The sequence below is a fragment of the Heloderma suspectum genome, chromosome 3 (genome assembly GCF_057233095.1).
Source record: "Heloderma suspectum isolate Gila_16-S chromosome 3, 16-S_ref, whole genome shotgun sequence".
NCBI classification, from domain to species: Eukaryota; Metazoa; Chordata; class Lepidosauria; order Squamata; family Helodermatidae; genus Heloderma; species Heloderma suspectum.
The window spans coordinates 93,276,517-93,298,850 of NC_139460.1; the positions used below are offsets into that span (position 1 = coordinate 93,276,517).

The window sequence follows — 22,334 nt, forward strand, 5'->3', positions numbered from 1 at the left end:
TAATAAGCTGACAAGTAAGGTCACACCTCCTGTAGTGTTTCTAATTGCTACAAGTATCCAAAATATTTTGACTACCTAGTTCTGTAGAATATTTAAGGAAGCCTCTGTTCTGACACTTGCATGTTTTTTTATGAGTTGGTGTGATTTTTCTGTACTAAGGCAGTGTTTAGGCTAGCTGTCAGATTAATAGAACAGTGTATGTTTTGAAAATCATAGCTGTGGTTAAATGCAATGCCAATAGCACTTGCTGGCATGATGGGTCCCCCTGAAAATCCTTTTGCACCAGCAGGCAGTATTGGCATTGCACTAGAGATAGATTAAACTAGCACAGCATCATTTATATTAGTGGTAGTGCCATGCTGGATTCTGCCCTGTATCATTCCTATGCAAGATCATTTAAAAATGTTGTATGAGGCGTAAGGCTTATTGAGTTGCTCCTTCATAGATGTTTCTATTTATGGAAAAAAGCATTAATATAAATAGAAAAGGAAGCATTGATTTGCTTTGTCTTTGCATCAAGGTGTTTCTTTTTTTATAATCTTTTCTCCACACTTCCTTATCTCTGTACCAGCTATCTTCAAACAAGCAGTCTTCTTGCTGGTGATAATAACTTAACAGAAGAAGAGCGTAAACACTTCTGCCAAGAAATATTAGATTTTGCCAATCAGCCGGCAGAAGGAGAAGGTAAGATGTGAGAGAGGCTTATTGTAAAATTTCAGTCAGACTACTAGTTCTTCAAGAAGTGAAGCTAGTGACCTCATTGCTTTGAATGGCTTCTGAAGCAAGACTTGCTTTCATCATTTTGTCAAGATTTCAACTTTTTCTTTTCGAAGAAATAACTTTCTGCAAGTGTTTGACTTATTTGGTTGCATCGTTTTATAGCATTCTGCCCTTTTTCTTTCTGCTGCCTTGCTTGATCAACAACTTCAGAAAATTAGTAAATATGAGAGGACATCCTGGTCCATGACCTGAGAAATTCCATGAGAGCACATAATATTTGCAGAACATGGTTTCATAATTCAATTTCCTGAGAATTTTGGCTCCCATTTTTTTCAAGGGCAGCAAATTTCTAGTCCTTATGGTAGAGAATATGTTATTGAAAGTGTATGAGCAATATCTGGTGAAATCCCAGAAGCTGGAGGAGTGACTGAGTAAGCTTTCCAGTAGTTTGAAGTCAAGGCTTTAGTGCCCTACATAGCTCTTTGTCCTAATCATGGGGAATGTCAGTCAGGATAAATTATGCAAAATGTACAGATGGTAGAATAAGTTAGGCAGAATAGGAGAAACTATTCAAGTTTAATTTTCATAACATGCAGGTTTCAGAATCTGGACTTTTGGCACATAAGTTTAATATATGGGTAGCCCTAGTTTTAACTCATTTACCCTACATCCGACTGTCCACACATATCTTTACTTAAGTCAAAGCAATAGCATTACATTTAATTAATTAATTAATTTTACTAGCAATATTTATGAACTACTAAAAATTTACATTCCATTTCCTTAAAATGTCTTGGTGATATACAACAATACACAATAAAATACTGTACAAAAAGCTTAAAAGAGACAAATAGCATAACAGGGCAGGAACAAAACTTCCTTTCTGGGAAAGTTTGTTGAAACAAGTTTTCAGTATATGCTGAAGGCACTTTAGGTGAGCTCAGAGACTTTTGCTAGGCTGTAAGGACCTCAGAAATGTTACTTGCTCTGGGCAGTATCCAATTGGACACTAATGCTGATGTAAATTACGCTTCACTGGTGTAGATGACTAGTGCAATGGCAGTAGCATTTGCCAGCACAATGTAATTTATGCTAGTGCAACATAATTTGTGTTAACAGTAGTGTTAAATGCGATACGGCCCTCTGGGACTTGGGATATAGTGTGCTATAAATTATATTTATAGCAAACTGAAATTGACAAACTCAGGTTATTTTCTCCCTTATGACCAAATGAGACTGTTGCTTTGGTTAAAACTGATATAGCCAGTGAAGTGTAATATAAGTACTCTTTTATCGTTTATTTCCAGGTCAGAAAGTTATCCTGTCCATGCATTCCTTTGCACAGATGAAGAATCTACATTTTGATCCTCCTAATGCTGTGGTCCATGTGGGTGGAACATTGTCTATTGAACTGACATTGGCAAATCAGATGCCCATCCCAGTGACAGTGGATCAGATTGCTATTAATGTCCATTTCAGCATTGAAAAAAATAGCTACCGGAAGACAGCTGAATGGCTTACGAAACACAAGACTTCCAATGGTATTATCAGCTTTCCAAATGAGGTTGTAGGTCTTTCTCTCTCAAGAAGTAGTTTGCCAATGCTGGAGTTGTATGAGATGTATGAAAGGAGTCCATCGGATAATTCTTTGAACACAACAGGCATCATCTGCAAAAATGTGCACATGCTGTTGCGAAGGCAGGAGAGCAGCTCTTCTTTGGAAATACCCACGGGGCTGACTCTGGAGGATGGTGCCCACGTGTTAAAATGTAGCAACTTAATACTGGAACCAGGGGTCAATAAAATAACTTTCAGAACCCAGGTATGTTTTTTACAGAAGGCCAGCTGTAATCCAGTATTGCTCCCTTGCCTCATCTTTGCAACTCAGCTCCTTTCTTCTTCAGCCTCTCTTGGATCAAGGCCAAAGCTAGGCACAGCTGGAAAAAAATAAACAACTTTCTGTGCCATGATGTTTGGCTGGGTTCTAGGACATGCATCTATAGGAATCTAGGATTACTGTTAATGAAATCATTTCAAAAACATTTTCAGTTCTTGTCACTTAATGGTTAAAGATTTAGCTAATTGGCTAGAATTAACATTCCATTTCTCTCCCAACTGCTGTGCTCATTGCAAATGTCTTAACAGAAAGTTTTGTGGTTTTCATGAAACGTACCTAGAACAAGTCATATAAGATGCTGAAGGTGGTGAGTCATTAAAAATACTGTAGTTTGCATCTTTAAAACTTTGTATAAGTGCAACCCCCCCCCCCCCAGTTTTTTAAAAATGTGTAGTTCCTTTGTTTTTGCATGTTGATGCATACAGAGTAAGAGCACGAATTTTGGAGAATATTTTTGTGACTTCTGTGTTCATAGCTCCTAATGCTCACCAAACAGTTATGTTTGCTTCTGATATTAGCTCATCTCTAACTTATAGGACTAAGGCTTTAAAAATATGATGATATGCAATTTAGTGCAGATGTGAGATAGGCATAGAGTTATTTCAGACATCTGGCACAGCATTTAGCTCCTAGGCATAGTGGGAGCAGACCTGGGTGCCAGTATAAGAGTATTCTCAGCACCACATAACTATGTTGATGCTTGTGAGCTGTGAGTTGAACGTTTGTGCATTCATGTGAGTGCCCAGTTCACTTGATATCTGTGTTTCTTCCACTACCTAAAGGGGTAGTAGTTTATTTGGGCACATCACACATATTTGTAAATGCAAATGTTTGGCTCGTGTGTGACATCATTTGTGTATCGATAGGTGAGGTCTGGACTCACTCCCCACCACATGTAGGTTTTTTTATCTCTGGAATGAATGTTTAAATCAGCCCTTAGGAAATTTATATACAGAGAACATTGACTTGCTGTTTCTGATTGAATATGATATACTTGGTTCATGTCACATCTATCATGACATTGTTCAACAGTTTGAAATAATGACCACATGTGGATAATTGTATCTCTACTAAAGCTGAGATATGCAGGAGCCTTTTTTCCACGCACGAAGCCCCTTTGCTCCTCCCTTCACAGTGCACAGCAATCAAACCCGAAAGTCTCTAATTAACCATAGTTTCTATTTTCTCTGAACTGAGAAACTATGATTACCAGCTTTGGAACAAGCCAGGATCTTAAACCACAGGTTGAAGTTGACTTAAGAGTCTTGCTTGTTACAAAGCTAGATTTATGGTTCAGACAGAACAGGAAACTGTAATTAATTAGAAACTTTCTGGTTTGATTGCTGTGCATGGGGAAAAGGTTTGTACATATCTTAGCTTAATAAGCCAGGATATTGATTGTCTGAGCCAGGCCAGTAGGTTTGAACGTTTAAGTGGTGGCAGTCATTTTGGAGCATTTGTATTACTGATACAAATTGGAATCCTTTGGGGTACTGAATGCTAAACTGAAATTGTATTTAAAGAAATAGAATTGTTAGGTGTGTTATTGATTGCTTTGTATGCTCAATGAAAATGCACATGATGGGTTAAGAAGAAATCAGTAGTCTAACATGGTGCTCCTCCAAATGATAATTGCCTATATGTGATTAATTGCTGTATCAGTGGCCACTTGAAATTTATAAGCATGTGACATAGCAGAATCCCCATCCCCACCCCCCAGATGTCTTGAATGGTGTGTGTATGTTGCTTTTAGTAGGATGGAATACTAGATTAGCCGGTTCTTGATGGACAGTTGCTGTAAATAAGCTGATTTATGTAAAACAGAGTTAGGTAATATATGGCACATGGCCTGGGCTGTACATGCTTTCCCCAGCCCATGTAGCAGAACATATTTGGTTGTCCTGAAGTCAGTGTCTTTTTCATGTTCAAAGGGTGGTAGGCAACAATGGTGAAGGAGCTGGAGATGGACTAAAAGTGGGCAGATGCTACAAACCAGACTCCCCTAGATTGAAACATTTAAACATTATTCTTCTTTAATTTCACTGCGAGCTCACACCATGTGATTTTAAAACATTTATGATTCTTAAAGTACAATTGGCTAAAAACTTTGCTTCAGCACCTGAGAGGGAGCCCTTATTCTCCTCAGGCAACGGCTGTGATTCACCAGACGCCCTTTCTGTACAAGCACTGTTGAGTACAAAGTGCAGCTCTTGTGCATTCTGTTTTTTCTCTTTAAGTTGATCAGAATGCACTGTGCTTGTTGTCTGAAGTGCTGGCAAGCTGGAGTTGTGCCAAAGGAAGGTACAGCTTTTCACAATAGTACATCAAGTGGTGCACCAGTAATTTTACAGTACTGTCATTCAGTTACTGGTTAGCAACCTCCTGGCTGCATATAGGAATTGCAAATAAATGTGTTCTGCACTAATATATTACCACAACATTCCTGCAAATGATTTAAGTGTGCTTCCACTGATTGTTCCACACCAAGCATAAATACAAACGTTGGCTGGTGTTCCCAAAATACCACAGACGAGTATACATTAACAAAATTGCTGAGAGCAATTGTTGCTTAGGAGTTAGTCACTTGTTTGGACAAATATATGAATTTGTGTCACAGAACAGACTGCTTTCTACAAAACTTGAATTATCTGCACTTCACTATTTTTGAAGCAAATTAGCAACATCTCCCTCTTTGTATAAGTGTTGTTGTGGGCACCAGTAGAAGAACATAATTAAATATCTTGAAGCTACATGCTTCCACTTTGACTCTCATACACCCTTTTGTTTTGCAGCTTGATAATTCCATGGATGTGTGTTTACAATGTGGGAGTCCATGTTTCACTCCTTCTCTGTCTCTGTGTTGCTCTCCACTATATGTATCACTTATCTATTATTATTATTATTATTAATTTATACCCAACCTTTTAGGTAGAAAATAAGACAGAACCTTAACTTAATAAAAGCACACTGGAAGCTACCCCAACGGTGGCTACTCACATAAAAAATATGGAGCATACCAGTAAGCCACATGGACGTGATTCATAATCATTAACTTTTAAAATTAGGATGCAGCCTATTTTGTGTAATTATATGTTATAATTGTTAAGAAATTTGCTTTTTTTTTTTAGCATACATTCTGTTAAGTCGCTTTCTTGTAGAAATCTTGAAGTCCTTCTCAAAGATATATATATTTTTAAAATTCCTCATAGGGCAAAGAACCCGGAACATATACACTCAGGCAGTTATGCATTTCAGTGGGCAAAATGCAGTTTGCCCTTCCTCATATTTACCCAATTGTCCAGTATGATGTCTACTCTCAGGAGCCACAGCTAAAAGTGGAACCATGTACTGGTAGGTAAATTCATTAGAAGCTGTACTTAGTTATTTCTCTTCCTATGTAAACTAGTTATTGCCCAATTTTAGGTATGTTGGGTGATTTGTGAACTTTGGAAGACTAAATTCTGTGTAATTTAGCTTGCAATAAGAGCTATATATATACAAATGCTTAATATTTTGAAATTCATTTTCAGCATAATGTATTTGTTCACTGCCTTGACAGTTTCACTGAATGGTAGCTTAAATATATCTTTAAATAAATATAATCAGCTAGTTGGATGTGACATGCTCATAATCTTGCAAAGCTTCTGCTAATTACTTGAGTAATTAGGCACCTATGTACCTGATGCTTTGGAGACAAATGTGCATATTATACTTTACTGAGGCCAGGGGATCTTTCAATTGACTGCACTACCAGATAAATGGGACCACAGTTCTTCATAGATAGCTTCCTACAATATCTATTTGCAATATCTGAGCACATCCAAGAATATGAAACGTAGTGGAATGTGTGGCTTGCCTTGACTCTCCTCCCTTTCCTCAGTTTTAGGGAGTTTGAGCTGTTTTAATACTTGAAGCTACTTGACTTCTCATTTATGTAAAAACATCTCAAAGAGGGAGGATCTTGAAATGTGGCCTGGGTTGGGCAGCTATTTTGTGGGTTGTGAGGTTGCACAGTTAAATCCACTGAATTTGAAAACCTTTTATACAATTACATGATAAGCAACAGTGATGTTTCCCTACTTAGAGTAACTGAAGTGAATTTGGCATAATGATGTTATATCATTGATATTTTAAAAAGTTGACCAACGTGGTCAGAAAGGGATTGTGGGTTTGTTCAGAAAAGCCTATTTGTAAGTGCTTTCTTGGCTTTATCAACTTAGTGTAGCTGTTCTGGGGAAACGGAATTAACTGTGTTTTTCACCACCACCTCATTTTTTTTTCCAGACAGCCTTTTGGCTGGAATTCCTCAGAAGGTAAAATTTACAGTGACTACTGGCCATTACACCATAAAGAATGGAGATGCCTTACAGCTAAGTAATGCTGATGCCATGCCAGTCTTGTACCATCCAGAGAGCAAAGCCGTTATTTACTCAAACACCAAGGGTATGCAGTTTTGGTATTCTAGTACTTTGGGGAAGGAGGGATTCCTGCAGCCAAGATATAAAAAATACGGATCAACAGAGAATTGTAGATGTAGAAGCATAGCAACCTATTTTACAATAACATTTTAAATCTACTTTACTATAACTTGTTTAAGCTTCTGATGACAATTGTGGGCCACATCATCCAGAAGTGTGGTACAATGTAGTACCTAAGGTATTAGATTGATATGGATGTATTTACATAATGATGCCATTCAGTGGCCCAAACATTGCAATTATGGTTGCCTTGAAGGGAAGGACAAGATGCCACATTTTATAAGTGGGTTGATTCAGACATAACACCAAGCCATGGTTTGTGATAACCATACTTTAAACTCTGAACAGTGATTTAGGGTGTAAGCCTATGGGTTGCAGCCTTGTTTGATGAAAGCCTCTGATCTTGGAGGCTTCCAAGTAGCCAATGCCCTGCTGGGCTACTGCTAGCAGTGTGGGAGGAGCAATGGATGTGATTTTCACTTCTCCATGTTCCTTTTTTCTCTAGACAGGCCTCTGAGCCTGTCCAGAGGAGGCATGGTGTGTGTGTGTGTGTGTGTGTGTGTGTGTGTGTGCACGCGCGCTGAAGAGTCCATAGGATTCCTCATATCCTGACCTTTCCCCTCTTGTCCCTTCCCACTGGAACACCCCCTTTTCAACCTCTTTGAGGTCCTTGCTTTTGCAACCTCGGAGAACAGCCAGCACGATTCTTTCTGTGGTGGCTGCAAGGCCGCACAGGAAGGGTCAGGTTCCAGAGTCCCCATTCCAAGGTCGGAGCAGTGTCTGCGGCCTCAGTGGGGGGGCTCCAAAAAATTCTGTGGTACTTGGAATGCTCTCCCAGGACCATAGGGTTGCTCTCTTATTTATTATTTTAATTTATATCCTGCCCTTCTGCCAAAGAATCTCAAGGCAGATTTGTACTCCAGATATAAGGCATAGCTTGTGATTTCCCCTTTATTCACCTTCCCTGAGAATCTCCAGATGCTATCTCAAACAACAGCCTCCAAGGATGGAAGAATGTCACAAAACAGGATGGTTTGTTCAGATGAAATGCCAGACCCGGTTTGCACTAACTGTAGCTTGAAAACTAGTGTCAGCCCATAGCATCAGATCTAATTTTGGTGGCCACTTGCAAACCTGATTTGTCAGATAATACTGGTTCAGATTTTTGAAACCATGGTTTGGCATTAGGTCTGAACCATCTAATTCACTCATCTTCATCTTAATGTTGAATGTTCATACTACTTCCTTCTGAAATGCAACTTTTGAAAGCTTTCTCCTGGAGAATACCACATGAAAGGATGATTTTAAATTATGGAACCTAATTTATATTTCATGTTATTGTAGAAAAGGCATCAGAAACATCACTAATGATCCAGTCATCTGAGAAAATCACAAGTATCAGCTTACCAATGGCTCCTGCTTATCATGTGATTGCCTTTGAGCTCGAAGTTTTGTACTTACCATCAACCCCAATATGTATGATGGAAAATGAGAATCTAGTTAATAAAGAGCTTCAGAGAAAGAGCAAAGAGAAGGAGACATCTTACAGTTGCATGGCTACAATTGACCAAAAGGTAGTAAGCATGAATAAGGGTTTTTAATTTTAAAGACTTGTTTTGGCTTAAGAATATTAAAATGGTCAACTAAATATAGTGTCAATAATATTTAACTTTCTATTATAAATGTTGGTTACCTTTTGAGTGTTGAATGTCATGTTTCATGCTGCAGCTCAAGTTTTCTGGCAAAAGTGTATTATATTTTAAAGACTCTACTGTACAGCTTTTTTGGTCCTGCAGAGTGTTTATGAAATAGTACAGTTTCTGCACTATCTGCACTATTGTGGATAATTCATCACTTTAAACCATTTTTGTTGTTGTTGAAATACACAAATGTCACTTCCTGAAAAGAAAAGTCTTGAAAGGATTTCTAACCATTTTTCACAATGCATGGTGTACAGAAGCTGTAGAGTGGCAGAACAATAATCCTGTATCAAAAAGGCCCTGATTTTTATTTGATTTGCTGTGTTCTTCTTCCCCCGCCTCCAAAAAGATACACCACTTGAGAAATATTGCAGCTATGTGAAATTAGAAAGGTAAAGTTTTAGTAATACCCCAGATAATTTTATTCTGTCTTTCCTACAGGTAACCATTGATTGTCCATGGTCAATTTATTCCACCATTATTGCACTTACATTCAGTATACCCTTTAAGGCAAAACATTCCTTATTATCGGCAGGCAAAAGGTAACCTACTCAAGGTCTCTTTCCCATTCCATGATAATGGCATCGCTTATCATAGCTACAGTTTAGTACAATATGAATGGGCAAGGAGTTTTTGAAAATATTGCTTCACCCAAACCTGGGTGTTCTCCCTTTTGTAGTTTATGCCGCGATCCTATACCTATCCTATACTGTAAGGAAACCCCATTTAATTCAATGGGAGTTGGTTCTGATACCTTCTGTATAAGGTTGGACTATCAATTTTACATCGTTGGGTATTTTTTTCTTTTGCCTTTCAAATGAGAACGTAGCCTAAGAACATAATTCAGACTTTATGAGCATAATTATTGCTTAATTTAAATGTAAATTAGCATGACTAAACAGTAATTTAAATACTTAGAGACCTGCTATTTTCTGTCTTGTTAAAGCCTCTTGCTGCAAAAAATATATAGTCAATATAAAATGCTTATCAAAATTCTTATCTCTTTGCAATATTAAAATGTTTTTTTCTTTATTTTTAGGAAATATGTACAGATCTGTGTGCAGAACATGTCAGAAATCTGTTTTGAGTTATCTGACAGTAGTCTCAAAAGTTCTGGGATTTGCACAGATTTAAGTCTTGAACCTCTAAACTCCAAAGCTGAACAGGTAAAGTATGTCAAGTTCATTTATTTCTTGTAAGCTTGTAGAATAAGAACTGTGAACTCTAACTCAACACTCTCGAAAATAACAACTTGCTTTCTGAAGAAAGTTGCAGCACGAAGGTGCATGCATGGCTTTTATAAGAGAGCTAGCAGAGACAAAAACCTGTTCTGAAAACTTCTTTATTATTGTGATGCCTGAAAAGTTTTTGGAAAGAAGAGATACAATCCCAAGAGCCCCTTGTGCATGTCTAAGGTGCTTTCGTACAGGCATGGAGATATTTCTGACTTCGTCTTTTACCTGTAGTCCCTTGAGAAACTTTGCTATTTCGAGAAAATGCTATTTTGGCAATATGAGGGACTGCAGTTGGAATAGGGTTCTGAAAAAATCCCTGCCAAGGATTTTTAGAAAGCAGGGCAGCTCTCGGTAGTGTTTAATTTGAATCCTAATGGTTGCAAATCTGTTGCTAGTTACCTAAATTGAAACTTTGTTTTGGATAGATCTACTACCTAAGATTTTATAAAGCTTCTTCACAAGTCACCAAATCCTTCAAGTAGTAAATAGGAAGCCTGGTAGTAATGGCATACATGGTAAAGCATCACCATCACTGTGGGACTAAAATTCTGCACCTAAATCTTTAAAAATACAACCAAAACCACAAAATTTGTTGTTAATGTTTGCAATTTGTGCACTTTTGCATATGGTTATTTGCTTTTTCTGTACAAGTTGTAAAATATTTCTTTTTTTTAGTTCTGAATTTTGGGATTTAAATCCCAATTCTCATTGCTTCAAACAAAGAAAAAAAGACTAATGCAAGGGGATGACTTGTGTAAGAACAGGAAGGAAGGGATATCAGGGGCCTTTGGGGAGTGATGGATGGCTGCTCTTAACTTTTTATTTACTACATTTATATATCACCTTTTTACCAATGTGCTGAAGTTGGATTACAGTTTAAAATAATGGTTTACAATCTAAAAGATGCAATACAAAAGAAGAAGAAGAAGAAGAAGGGAAGGGGAAATGATAAATTCAGGCACTAAATCCTCCACAATAAATGGTGGAAAGCTATTGTAGGAGACAGTTCTAGGAGAGGGGAGCCAAACGGCACTTACGTCCAGTAAAGCTGATGAAGGGGGGTCTCACTGCCTCTCTCTGATGCAGCCAAGTTGGGCTGGTTTTCACGACATGGCAGCAAATTGTAGATTAATTAACCCATGATTAGCCCCAGTGCATGCCGGACATATGTGGCTGCCATTTAAATATGTGACCTCTGACCAGGGCCATTGGGCGTTGTGGTGTGTTCTGCGAACCTAGCCACCATGAGTTAATTGAGGGCTAAACAACCCATACTTAACTACTAATCAAGGGTTAAGTGTGGATTGTTTAACTCACGATAACAAACTTTGTCATGCGAACTGGGTTGTTTTATTTTCCCTCCAACTGTGAGGTGCCTTAAGTTGGTTTTAATTAAAGACAAATTGAAAAACAACAACAAAGAGTTCATTGTATCTTAGCAAATTGCCATTATACACAGTTACAAGGGGGAAAAGATCATTAAAGACAAACTGAAGATCCAGGATCCTTTCATAGGATCCTTTCACCATTGTACAGACATATCTTGCTTCCAGGCAGGATTTGCTGCATACAGTTCAGTTGAAAGCATTTTTTAATGTCAGAAACAATCAAAACTAGAATAATTGCAGGTACAAACTTAGATGGTGAGGTGGCAAACTTCACCTTCGTATTTATTCCCCACAGCTAATGAAAGTTGGTCTCTGTAAGAGCAGAACAAAGTATTCTTAATCTATAAATCAGCATTTACCTTTAGTCTTATCCCCAAAATGCTGCCAGTAAAAAATGTCCTTCATTCATAATGGGAGGCTCTTCCTTGGCTTGCCTCCCCCACTTTTTTTTTTTTGCAATCAGCCAGCCTCTGAAACCATCTGCAGTTCCTTCCCCGTCCTTCTGGAGGGAGAAGTTTGAATGACCCAATTGCTAGGGGCCAGAGGAAAGTGTCAAACACACCAACATATCCCTAATTATTGTACTTCTGTGTGGATTTTTAATTGTATGCTGCTTTGGAAACCAATCACAGCAAAAAAGTGAGCTCTAAATAAGTAACATGGCTCTTAAAAACTGTATGTGATGAGTAAAAATTTATTCTAAATGCAATATGGCAGGGTTATTTTAAGAGGTGCTTTTGTTTAGATTTCTGTAACATCATAAAGCAGATATTTCTATCAATTTGTAATTTGATGTCCTGAAGCGTATAAACAAACCAATTTAAAATATCCAGAAAGCCTCTATTTTACCTGGTTTATCATAATTTATTCAATTCTATTTTAAAATGTTTATATTTCACCCTTTGCTACCTGGAACCAGAGTGGCTACTGACAATTTTATTCATAGTTATTGTACTGATTAAAAACTCTCCCTTGCAGCATATCTACAGTAAGCAAGCAGTGTTTTTTGTCTGGGAACTGAAATGGACACAAGAACTTTCCTCATCCTTGCAGTGCCAGTTTTCAATGAGCTTTTGTTCAGCACCCTCTGAAGAGCACTCGCTTTCTCTGAAGCCGTATACTTATGAATTTCAGTTGGAAAACTTTTTTGTAAGTTACTGGTACCTTGATATAGAATAGCTAAACTGGATTAGATTCAAGGTTCTCTAGAGTGGAAGGAGACAAATTCAAGAACTGCAGATTAAAAATCTGCATAGGAGAAGGTGTGGTTGTAATTGCAACAGTGGCACACTATAAGGACTGTTTTGTGCTGTGCATTTGCCACATTGAGGCCCATTGAAACAATCCTGTTTGGCAAGTGACTGTCACTACAACTTCAGCCTCTAGAGGGGCTTGTCTATGTATTGTCATAATCATGAGGCATCTCTATGCCATTTCTGAACTTTCTGATGGTGGTTAGTGATACTGTAGGGCTCCTATGTGATAACAATGACCTAAGATGTAAGCCATTCTAGATGTTACAGCCACAGGGCCTGTTCGCATGTCATGCCAACCTACTGTGGCTTAATTTACCCACAGGGGCTCTTGTGTCATGCAAGATAAAATAACTGTAAAACAAGCTATGAGTTATGTGAGGGCTGTCTGACCCTCAAACAACCCCTGCTGCCTGGGTTCACATGACACGACAAGCCACAGCAAACTAGGTGCCCACAGGCGCCCAGCACAATGCAACAGCCTCTGTGGGTAAATTAAGCCATGGTGGGTTGTCATGTCATCTGAACCAGGTCACAGTCTGGTACACTTGCCGTGTGGGGTTGTTCCAGGCAGCTATTGTGTGTTGAGTGTAATGTGTGGTGCTATCAGTTTTAACAAGATAAATGAATACATAACTTAAAAAAAAAGAACTTTTACAACACATCATTGAATTTCAGGATTTCCCCCTCTAGTTTTTGCAGCTTGATTCTATTTTTCTTAAAAAAAGAGAGGCAAAACACAACACCAACATAAACACACAATACACATACACTAAAATATCTCCTAAGATTGTAAGATATTTACCTTTGGCTCCCCTTACGCAACAAATGCTCATTATTATTCTCTAGTTCTTATCTTAGTTGTATATCATACATTGAGTTCACAGACATTATCAATTAGATTCTTTTCTGATCAGTTTACATTGTGTGGAAAAGATGCATCTTCCATATATATATATTGACCATGAATATCATTGTGCTTTTGACAGACATTATATAATGTGAAAGCTGAGATTTCCCCCCCAATGGGGGCAGAATATTGTAAAACAGGCTCGCTCTGCTCATTGGAGGTGTCAATAACCCGCCTTTCAGACCTCCTGGATGTGGATAAAGATGAAGCGTTAACAGAATCTGATGGATACTGTACTACAAAGCTTATGTATGAAGGTAGGTGTAGTGATTGGACTTACGGTGTTCTGTTTATGGTGCTGTAAGTGCAAATAAGTACATGAAAAATGGGCTTCAGTCACTGTTTACTTTTAATACAGTTTTCTCTTTATTTCAGTTGTAGACAACAGTAGTAACTGGGCAGTCTGTGGGAAGAGCTCAGGGGTAATATCTATGCCAGTTGCAGTTCAAGCAACTCACAAAGTACACATGGAAGTAATGCCATTGTTTGCTGGATACCTCCCTTTTCCTGATGTTAGACTATTTAAATACCTCCCTCATCACTCTGCTCACTCGATGCAGCTTGACGCTGGTAAGGATGTATTCATTTAAAAGTTATGTGGGAAACGTTCAACATAAAATCACAGAATCTTCTTTCTGTGTGTAGTTCCTCTTTATACCGTTAAGCTATTAAATCCCTGAGTACTCATGGACATATTCGGCAAGTTATTTAGATGTGTATATAAATGCTCATCTCAGTATGTGGTAGAAGCTTTAAACTGATCAAATTAGGGGGGAAAAAACATCTTGGCCTAAATCCAATGTACTGTTAGTAGAAGTGATTGTTGCACTGGAGGAGCTCTGCTGCCTTTTTCTGTTGTGTCAGTAGAACACTTTGTAAACCTGTGACCTGCAAGTGGTTGTGCAGCTGCTTGCACAAACGAAAATTTAGTTGAGTTCTCCCCTTGCGCATAGTTCAGAACTTGGTTTCTGCTAACACTACGTCATTTGCACTAGCAGAATGACACTGTTGGATAATACCCCTTGGGTTCTTATGATTAACAGCACTTACATTCAAGTCATGTCAGGAACCAGTAACAAAATAGCCATTTGTGATAAAAATTTCAGAAGTAATATGTCTTGGCTCCTTGAATTCCCATAATTTAAAGGCTGGAATAGAACCCTTTATTCTGATGACAGATGCATTGCACACAATCATGTCCTTGGATGCTACCAATGCTTATATGGTTGGGACTAGCAAATACTTGAATGATGACCTAACAGTTCCTTATACATGTGGGAGTTCCAGTAAATGCACAGATGTACTAGGCCCTAATAACTAGGGTTTCCCCATTCACTGCCAATCCTTTATTTACTGCATTTATATACTATCCTTTGCCAAGGCATTTGGCAATATACTAAGAAAAAAGAGACAAAAGACAAAATAATAAAACAGCAGAATTGCTCATGCCCTTGGTCTGTTCAGGAACTGATAACATGAGCTCCCTGACCTGGGCTTTCTGCCTCCTCTTTGAGGCACCCAGGTCTTAACTGTGAGAAGGTGGGTGCCCCAGTTGGGCGCGCTCAGGCCATTGTTGGTTTCTTCAGGAGCTGATGGAGGCTTGCCTGGCCTAGGCTTTTCTTCAGAGCACACTTTAGTACACTCTAAGTACTTCTATAAATAATACATGATGCAATGAGGTCTGCCTTTTGCACTTGGCACTGAGAGTGAATAAATTGATTATTTTAACACTGCAGATGTACACAGAATAAAGCTTTGCATTTTTGTTTTTAAACAGATAGCTGGATTGAAAACGATAACCTCTCTGTGGACAAGAATATGGATGATCAAGCTGACAACAGCAGCATAAAGAGCAGGGGCAGCATACATTCAGCAGCCAGTGCAGAACACAAAGGTTTGCCAATGCCCCGGCTGCAGTCATTTTCCCCTGGGCAGGTCTTCAACTCCAGCTCTGGCATGCAAATCCTTGTCATTCCCAGCAAGGATGATCATATTCTGGAGGTCAATGTCACATGACAATTCTCTGTAGATGTGTATAGATATGCACATGAGACTTGAATATGAATGCACTTTAAGGGATCCCAACCTCATTGTTCTTCATTGAACCATTCTAACGCTAACAAGGCCTATGGCAACTCGACCCTTATTGGCCCTGGAAGTATCTGACAATTGTATCAATTTAAATGTACAGTGATGCTTGTGTCAGCTAGTTTATATCGCTACTTTAGGGTGTTTGTGTAAAATGCATTTTCAGTTTTTTCTCTATGATCCTGCTGTTGAAATAAAAGATGCTTACTGCAGTTGGTTCTTTAATTCGAGCAGCTTCCTGAACTGCTGTTTCTTTGGGAGTAATTAGGTTTCTGTTCAAGGAACATTTCAGGTCGACATACAATATAAGCCTTGCAGTGTGGCTGTTAATGACTGAAGTGTGTGCCTTTTTAGTCACACGACTGTCTGGTTTCCTGGACCAGGGTAACTTTCCAAATTTCTGTATAATAGAGTGAGTGATTCTTAATCCCACAGCTATTTACAATATTTTAAATAATATGTATATATATTTTCTTGGAGACTTAACTTCTTCTGTGCCTTGGGATATATGAAATTTATTAGCCCACTAGCACTCTTGAATTCATACCCTATAGAGAACTATTACTTAAACTCACTGGGGGAAAACACAAGCATGCACGCATCCTCTTGATGCAAGTAGTGAAGTGGCACGTAAGTGGTTAAGTTAGGAGTAAACACTCACTGGACAAATATTTTCCCCACGACTGATATTTAACTGATTAGAAGTTACTATATTGAGTCTGACTATATAGCTTTTTATTCAATATTTCATGAGATATTTTTAAAACCAAAGTTTGTTTCTTTCCCCTGTCCCAACTACTGTTAAGTTATTATGGACTGCAGAGCCATATATATATTTGCACCTTATTCTAGAATAATCTGAGAAGCACCAAGTAAAGGCAAGGGTTGTAGAGAGCCTTACTTGATTGCTTTTCCAGTCTGTTATGGGGAAATGTAAGGTCCTGGTTGAACTTCTGGTCCAGCAAACTGCAGTTATACCATACCAACTGATTATTTTTCAGTTGTAAATTTATTGTACAAATGGTTATTTTAAAAAGACTAAACTAACCTAACTGATATGTCTGTGTATAATTTGCTGCAGAAATCAAGGATAAAATAAATGTGTTTTTATTGGTGTAAAAGTCAAAGCTTGTAAATAAGTCTAGTGTGTAGAACCTTTTCCAGTTCTCAGAAACTGTATTTTTGTACATAAGCATTTCTCTAAAATTCACTGCTACAATCCTACCTGCTAAGTTATTAGCTTACACAGTTTTTTTCTTCTTGCAACGTATTTAACCTCTTAGTTAGCAGCCTCTGTCACACGAACAAGCTTTGCAGGAATAATGAGATTCCTTTAACAGGTTTTTAATATCCTGGGTACAGGCGACATTAGGAAACCAAAATCCAAATCCTTCAAAGTATTAGTCCTTGCGTGTTGTACGTGTTCCAACATTGTGCATCTCTGTTCATTCTGGATTACTTTTCTCTGTATTAAGAGCAATTGAAGTTTTTTTTTAGAGGAAGCAAGTTATATGTTTCCAATACTTCTTCCAATAGTTCTTGATTTTGAAATTTAAAATAACTGAACTTATTTTAAGTTTCAATTTTTTTCCTCCTCGACTAGAAACTTGAACTGGTATTTCAAAACTCCTTTTCTTATGCTTATGGAATTACCACTTGAGGTTTGTTGTCTCTTTGTTGGTAATTTGTTTTAATTTATTTAGGAAAAAATAGTGCAAAATCTCAAACGTTTTTCAACAAAATTGCCTGTCTTTACCTTGTTCTTTAGTGAGTCTACAACTATAAAATGGGTTTAAACTGGAGGTGGTCCGTTTACATTGAACACTTGTGAACAAAGGTTTCAACATAAAAATACATTTTGAACATCATGAACAACCGGATTTCTTGTGAAAGTTCCAAAAACAAGATAGGGTTTTATTAGCAGTTACTGTGGATATGTTTTTTCTGGTTTGGTTTTAGAGCAACATAACATTTACGTTTATGCTGAAATGATGATCACTAAAATACTACAGATGTGTAATCTAATCACTACTTGAGAGGATACTTGTGTATAGAAGGGAAAGGGGATTGGTTTTTGGGTAAAGATGTAAATGATTCAATGTGTACCTGAAATTATGAAGCATACTATTTATAGATATATTTCAAGCTTGTAAATACTATCAGATGGGTTAAAGGAGTACAATTTTTGTGAATTTCACAGGTTTGTGACTGGAAAAATTAACTCCTACTATGGAAATTGTTGAACTTAATGTGACACTTGTGGTATTTCCTAGCTGCAATTCTGTAAGATCCTATTACAGTCCACAAGGGATTAAATATAGGAAAGCAAATAGGAGGCAAAGGATATCCAGAAACACTATTACCCAATTTTATTTCTGATTCAAAGTGGTGCCATGAAACTTAGGGAATAAACTGTCTATAAAAACACAGAAGAGCAGTGGATAAAGTGAATAAAAATCTTGAATATTTTAAACAAATTCTTACAGTTCTCCTGACATTCAGTGTGTTTGTTTATGTTCGTTCATTTGAGATTTCTGGGTATTTAGAGGTCCTCAATCTGTAAGCTGGGCTAGTGGTCAGTTATTTCAGGCAGCTTTTCTATTAGTAGCATCTGCTGTGTCCCCCTATTCCTTTCTTTCACAAGATCAGACTGAGCTGCAAGAGTACTAAACTACCTTTAGAGAATTAACTTAAATGTGGTGCACGAGACTTAATCTTAGATTTGCTTTATCTCCTTTTGGGAGATACCAAGAAACATTCTGTCATGATGCTTGTTGGTATCTTTTCAAATTAGATACCAAACTCATTTGACACATAAGTTTCACAGTTTTGGCAAGCAGACATTATAGTGATCCCTGTTCTAAGGAGCCAGTGCGGACAAATCTTGGGACTGGCTTATGGTAGCTCTTTTAAATTAGTTCACATTGTGAACCTTTTGTTTAGTGTGGGGGCCAGCCATGAAAATGGAGTGTGGACATGGGGGCCAGCCAATGAAAGTGGATAAGGCTACCCTATCATGTTGGGGCACATTCCTACCGTGATAGGCGGCCGCCCCTGAATTCGGAGGCAGCTGCTTATCCAATGCAGGGCAGGAGCAGCGCAGAGGGGATCTTCCCCTTCGCACTTCAGCTGCCCTGCATTTGTGGCTAGACAGCCAATTTTGGCTGTCTAGCTGTGGGAAATCACAGCGGCGGGGCGGGCGGATGCCGGATGATGCATAGGAAGCATCAGAAAAGCACTTCCGCCTGCCCCACCCCCAGGAACGCCTCCATTTTCGCTGCTCTTACAAGCGTGGAGCGTGGGGCCAATCCGCACAGCCTATGAAGCAGTGCAGGAGGGAGTGGAGGTTGATTTGCAGGGAACCAACCTATCCTATGGCTGTCTAGCCACTGACTGGCAGCCATAGGATTGCACCCTTAATTTACTGATTATTTCCTGCGCTATCCCATGGGATCAAAGTGGCATACAGCAGTTTTTTCCTAGATGTTAATAGTCTGGTCCCCTGGGGGATCACAATCTAACCCAATGAAATGGTTTGAGAGAATAAACGGCCAAATTCTATTAAACCATATTCCTTGGGGTAGCTATGTTAGTCTGTTACAGCAAAAACAAAGTCTCTTGTAGCACCTTAAGACTTTGCTTGGAATCCAATTAAATCCTTCTGCTAATGGAACTGCTTCCCTCAGCAGAATTGGGAAGGAGATTATTCCCCCTCCCTTCAGTCCTCTACAAACCCTCAAAATGTGCTCTGGAGGGTTGGGGGATCCTCAAACAGATTTGCGGGGAGGATGCAGGGGCAAGAAAAGGAGGACAAATTCACACTGAGTGAGCAGACTTCCACTTGCACATCATTTCACCCTATGCTGTAATTTGTTAGCCTTAAGGTGCTCTGCGACCCTTTGTTTCAAATGGAAACACCCCTCTCGCATCATAGATGACACAAAAAAGCCATCCAAAGGACTTTTTATTTTGTCTTTTTTGCAGGGAGCCATTTGCCAAATGTGTACTTGTTGAAAAGTTGCTGTATAGTTAAGGGATGGGATACCTGGAGCTCCACCCAAAAGGTAGATGGATCTTCACTTCCAGGTCCTGTAATGTCCCTCTCCAGTACCACCACCACTGTCAGTGGTTACTGTTGAAAAAGATGCTGTAGTGTGGAATGTGCTGGGAGACGAGGTAGTTGGATCTTCAGACCCAGGCCCTGGAATACTCCACAATACAGTGTAGTTGTGATTTTTAAATCCAGAGTAAATGCCATCCACTGCCACGTAACAGAACTGAAGTATTTCTGTCTTCAAATGTATGAGATAGTCCTGACTCTATAGAGTTCTCTAAAGGTTTTTTTTTTTTAAAGAATTCCCCCGAGGAAGGCCATAAATAATATATTGGGCTGAAATGCTTTAGCCTCTTAAAGAATAAAACAATTTTTTTCAGCATCTTGAGACTAGTGCTCTCTGGATTTACCTCTGATCTGTGCCAATAGGTCTGCTTGGAGTACTTGATCTAGGCCTGAGGTTCTGCCTTTTTCTCTCAAACCATGAAAGGTGGCTATCTTACATAATCTTGAATCTTGTTATGACATATTCCATACGGCCAACATCTATATTAATGCCATGTATAACTATTTTAAAATCCATCCACAGCTGAAAGGTAGTATGCTTCCATTTTCCAAAAGTGCAGATTTGAGATTACTTAACACAGAGGAGTGGTTAACTCATTACGTTTACATCTTTTTCTTAAATACCACTCATGGTTCAAAAAGTGCAAAAATGGTGTGTGGAAGTATGCAGTTCTACCCCTAATAGAGAAAATGGAACTAGGCTTGGATGTCTACTGTAGCAGTGTGTATTGCAACACTCTCCCTATGGAGAACCCAGGCTGCTAAAACAATGCACTAGTATTGTAAAACTGGGACAAAATACTGCAGCGTTCCTTGTTCAGGATGCCACCTACAACACCCCCGCCCCCTGGATACACCATTCAATTTTCAGTCTCCCCACACTCCTTCAATAGTTGGTCAGCAGTGTGTGCGTGGGCCAAACATGCTCGATCGTCATTGGGCTGTTTTGCCCAATTAAAGTAAACCGTTTTTATACTGCCTGTTGATGCCTCTCTCTTGTAGTTGAATAGTGCTGTTTTGGCTACATAAGCATGAGCACTCAAAAGACTTGAGAGTGGGATTAGTATGTAGATAATGATGGTATCTATGAGAGCTGTGTGTATGTGAGTCAATTTTGTGCGCATCCTTGGGAAGATAACAGTTAAGATCTGAATAGAAAAAGCATTTGTGAACATTTCCAAGGCGTTTTTAACAGCTCTTTAGACCTACAACTCCCATGATCCCTCACCATTCGCTACAGTGATCAGGGCTGATGGGAATTGTAAACCAAAACATCTGGAGGGCTACAAGTGCCCACCCTGATGCAGACGGTGACTGTAGCCATGAAATTAAAAGACGCTTGCTCCTTGGGAGGAAAGCTATGGCCAACCTAGACAGCATAGTAAGAAGCAGAGACATCACCTTGCCAACAAAGGTCCGTCTAATCAAAGCTATGGTTTTCCCAGTAGCAACGTATGGCTGTGAGAGCTGGACTATAAGGAAGGCTGAGCGCCGAAGAATTGATGCTTTCGAACTGTGGTGCTGGAGAAGACTCTTACGAGTCCCCTGGACTGCAAGGAGGTCCAATCAGTCCATCCTAAAGGAAATCAACCCTGAGCGCTCATTGGAAGGACAGATACTGAAGCTGATGCTCCAATATTTTGGCCACCTAATGCGAAGAGAAAAGTCACTGGAAAAGACCCTGATGCTGGGAAAGATTGAAGGCAACAGGAGAAGGGGACGGCAGAGGATGAGATGGCTAGATAGCATCACCGATGCAATGAATATGGACTTGAGCACACTCCGAGAGAGAGCCCAGGACAGGAAGGCCTGGCGTGCTATGGTCCATGGGGTCACGAAGAGTCGGACACGACTGAACAACAACCATACGAAGAACGAGACCTCGGAGTGCGAAGCAAAGCAAAGAACGGAAGGAGGAACTACTTAAAACAGGATTAAAATCGTATACACGTCACGGAAGAGCTAGGGCAGCGTAATGTTTATATTATATTTCATCGTTTCTGTGAGGAAGCTTTTTAACGGGTGGAGTGAGGATGCTTAAAATTCCAAAATCCATATTAGTGTAATCTGTTTATTATTAGGCCAATCAAAAGATTACCAGAAAAAAGTGCAAACTTTCAAGCTCCCCAGATATCATTAGGCAACACATTACAAAAAAAAAGGGGGGTGTCAGCTGACTTCTTATCCTAAAAGCAAAGAGGAGAAAGAAATGGAAGAGCTTTTGATGCTTGCTCAGCCTCTTTGCCTCGCTTTGTAATAATATCTCCCGTATTTCTGCTTGCCTGCCTGAGCTGCCAGAGGACACGCTGTTGTTTTTCTGGCCATGATGAGTGGGTCGTCGCCCGATCCTACGTGTAGCAATTCTATATTCAGCCTGAAGTTTTTTTAAAAAAATATTATCAACGCTGCAAGGCAGGTCGGAATGTTCCCAGGAACGGGGAGCCTCAGAGCCGTGTTGCTTATCCGCCCCTTCCGCCAGGGGGACGCAGCAGGAACATTCATCGAGTTGCTCAAGCACCTTTCTTTCTTTTTTTTGGACCCGGAA

General features: G+C 39.1%; 1 protein-coding gene across 4 annotated transcripts in view; it reads left to right on the forward strand.

Moving 5' to 3' along the window:
• Nucleotides 1–18,165, forward strand: part of TRAPPC10 (trafficking protein particle complex subunit 10) — a 64,178-nt gene extending 46,013 nt beyond the window's left edge. For all 4 annotated transcript variants that reach the window (XM_084843866.1, XM_084843868.1, XM_084843867.1 and 1 more), the window contains 11 exons: nt 572–684; nt 2,028–2,542; nt 5,827–5,968; nt 6,902–7,060; nt 8,440–8,669; nt 9,237–9,337; nt 9,835–9,961; nt 12,397–12,567; nt 13,661–13,838; nt 13,957–14,151; nt 15,359–18,165. In XM_084843866.1, the coding sequence (XP_084699992.1) occupies nt 572–684; nt 2,028–2,542; nt 5,827–5,968; nt 6,902–7,060; nt 8,440–8,669; nt 9,237–9,337; nt 9,835–9,961; nt 12,397–12,567; nt 13,661–13,838; nt 13,957–14,151; nt 15,359–15,597 (2,170 nt within the window). In that variant the 3' untranslated portion in view covers nt 15,598–18,165. The remainder of the gene's footprint in view (nt 1–571; nt 685–2,027; nt 2,543–5,826; nt 5,969–6,901; nt 7,061–8,439; nt 8,670–9,236; nt 9,338–9,834; nt 9,962–12,396; nt 12,568–13,660; nt 13,839–13,956; nt 14,152–15,358) is intronic.
• Nucleotides 18,166–22,334: the final 4,169 nt, after the last annotated feature.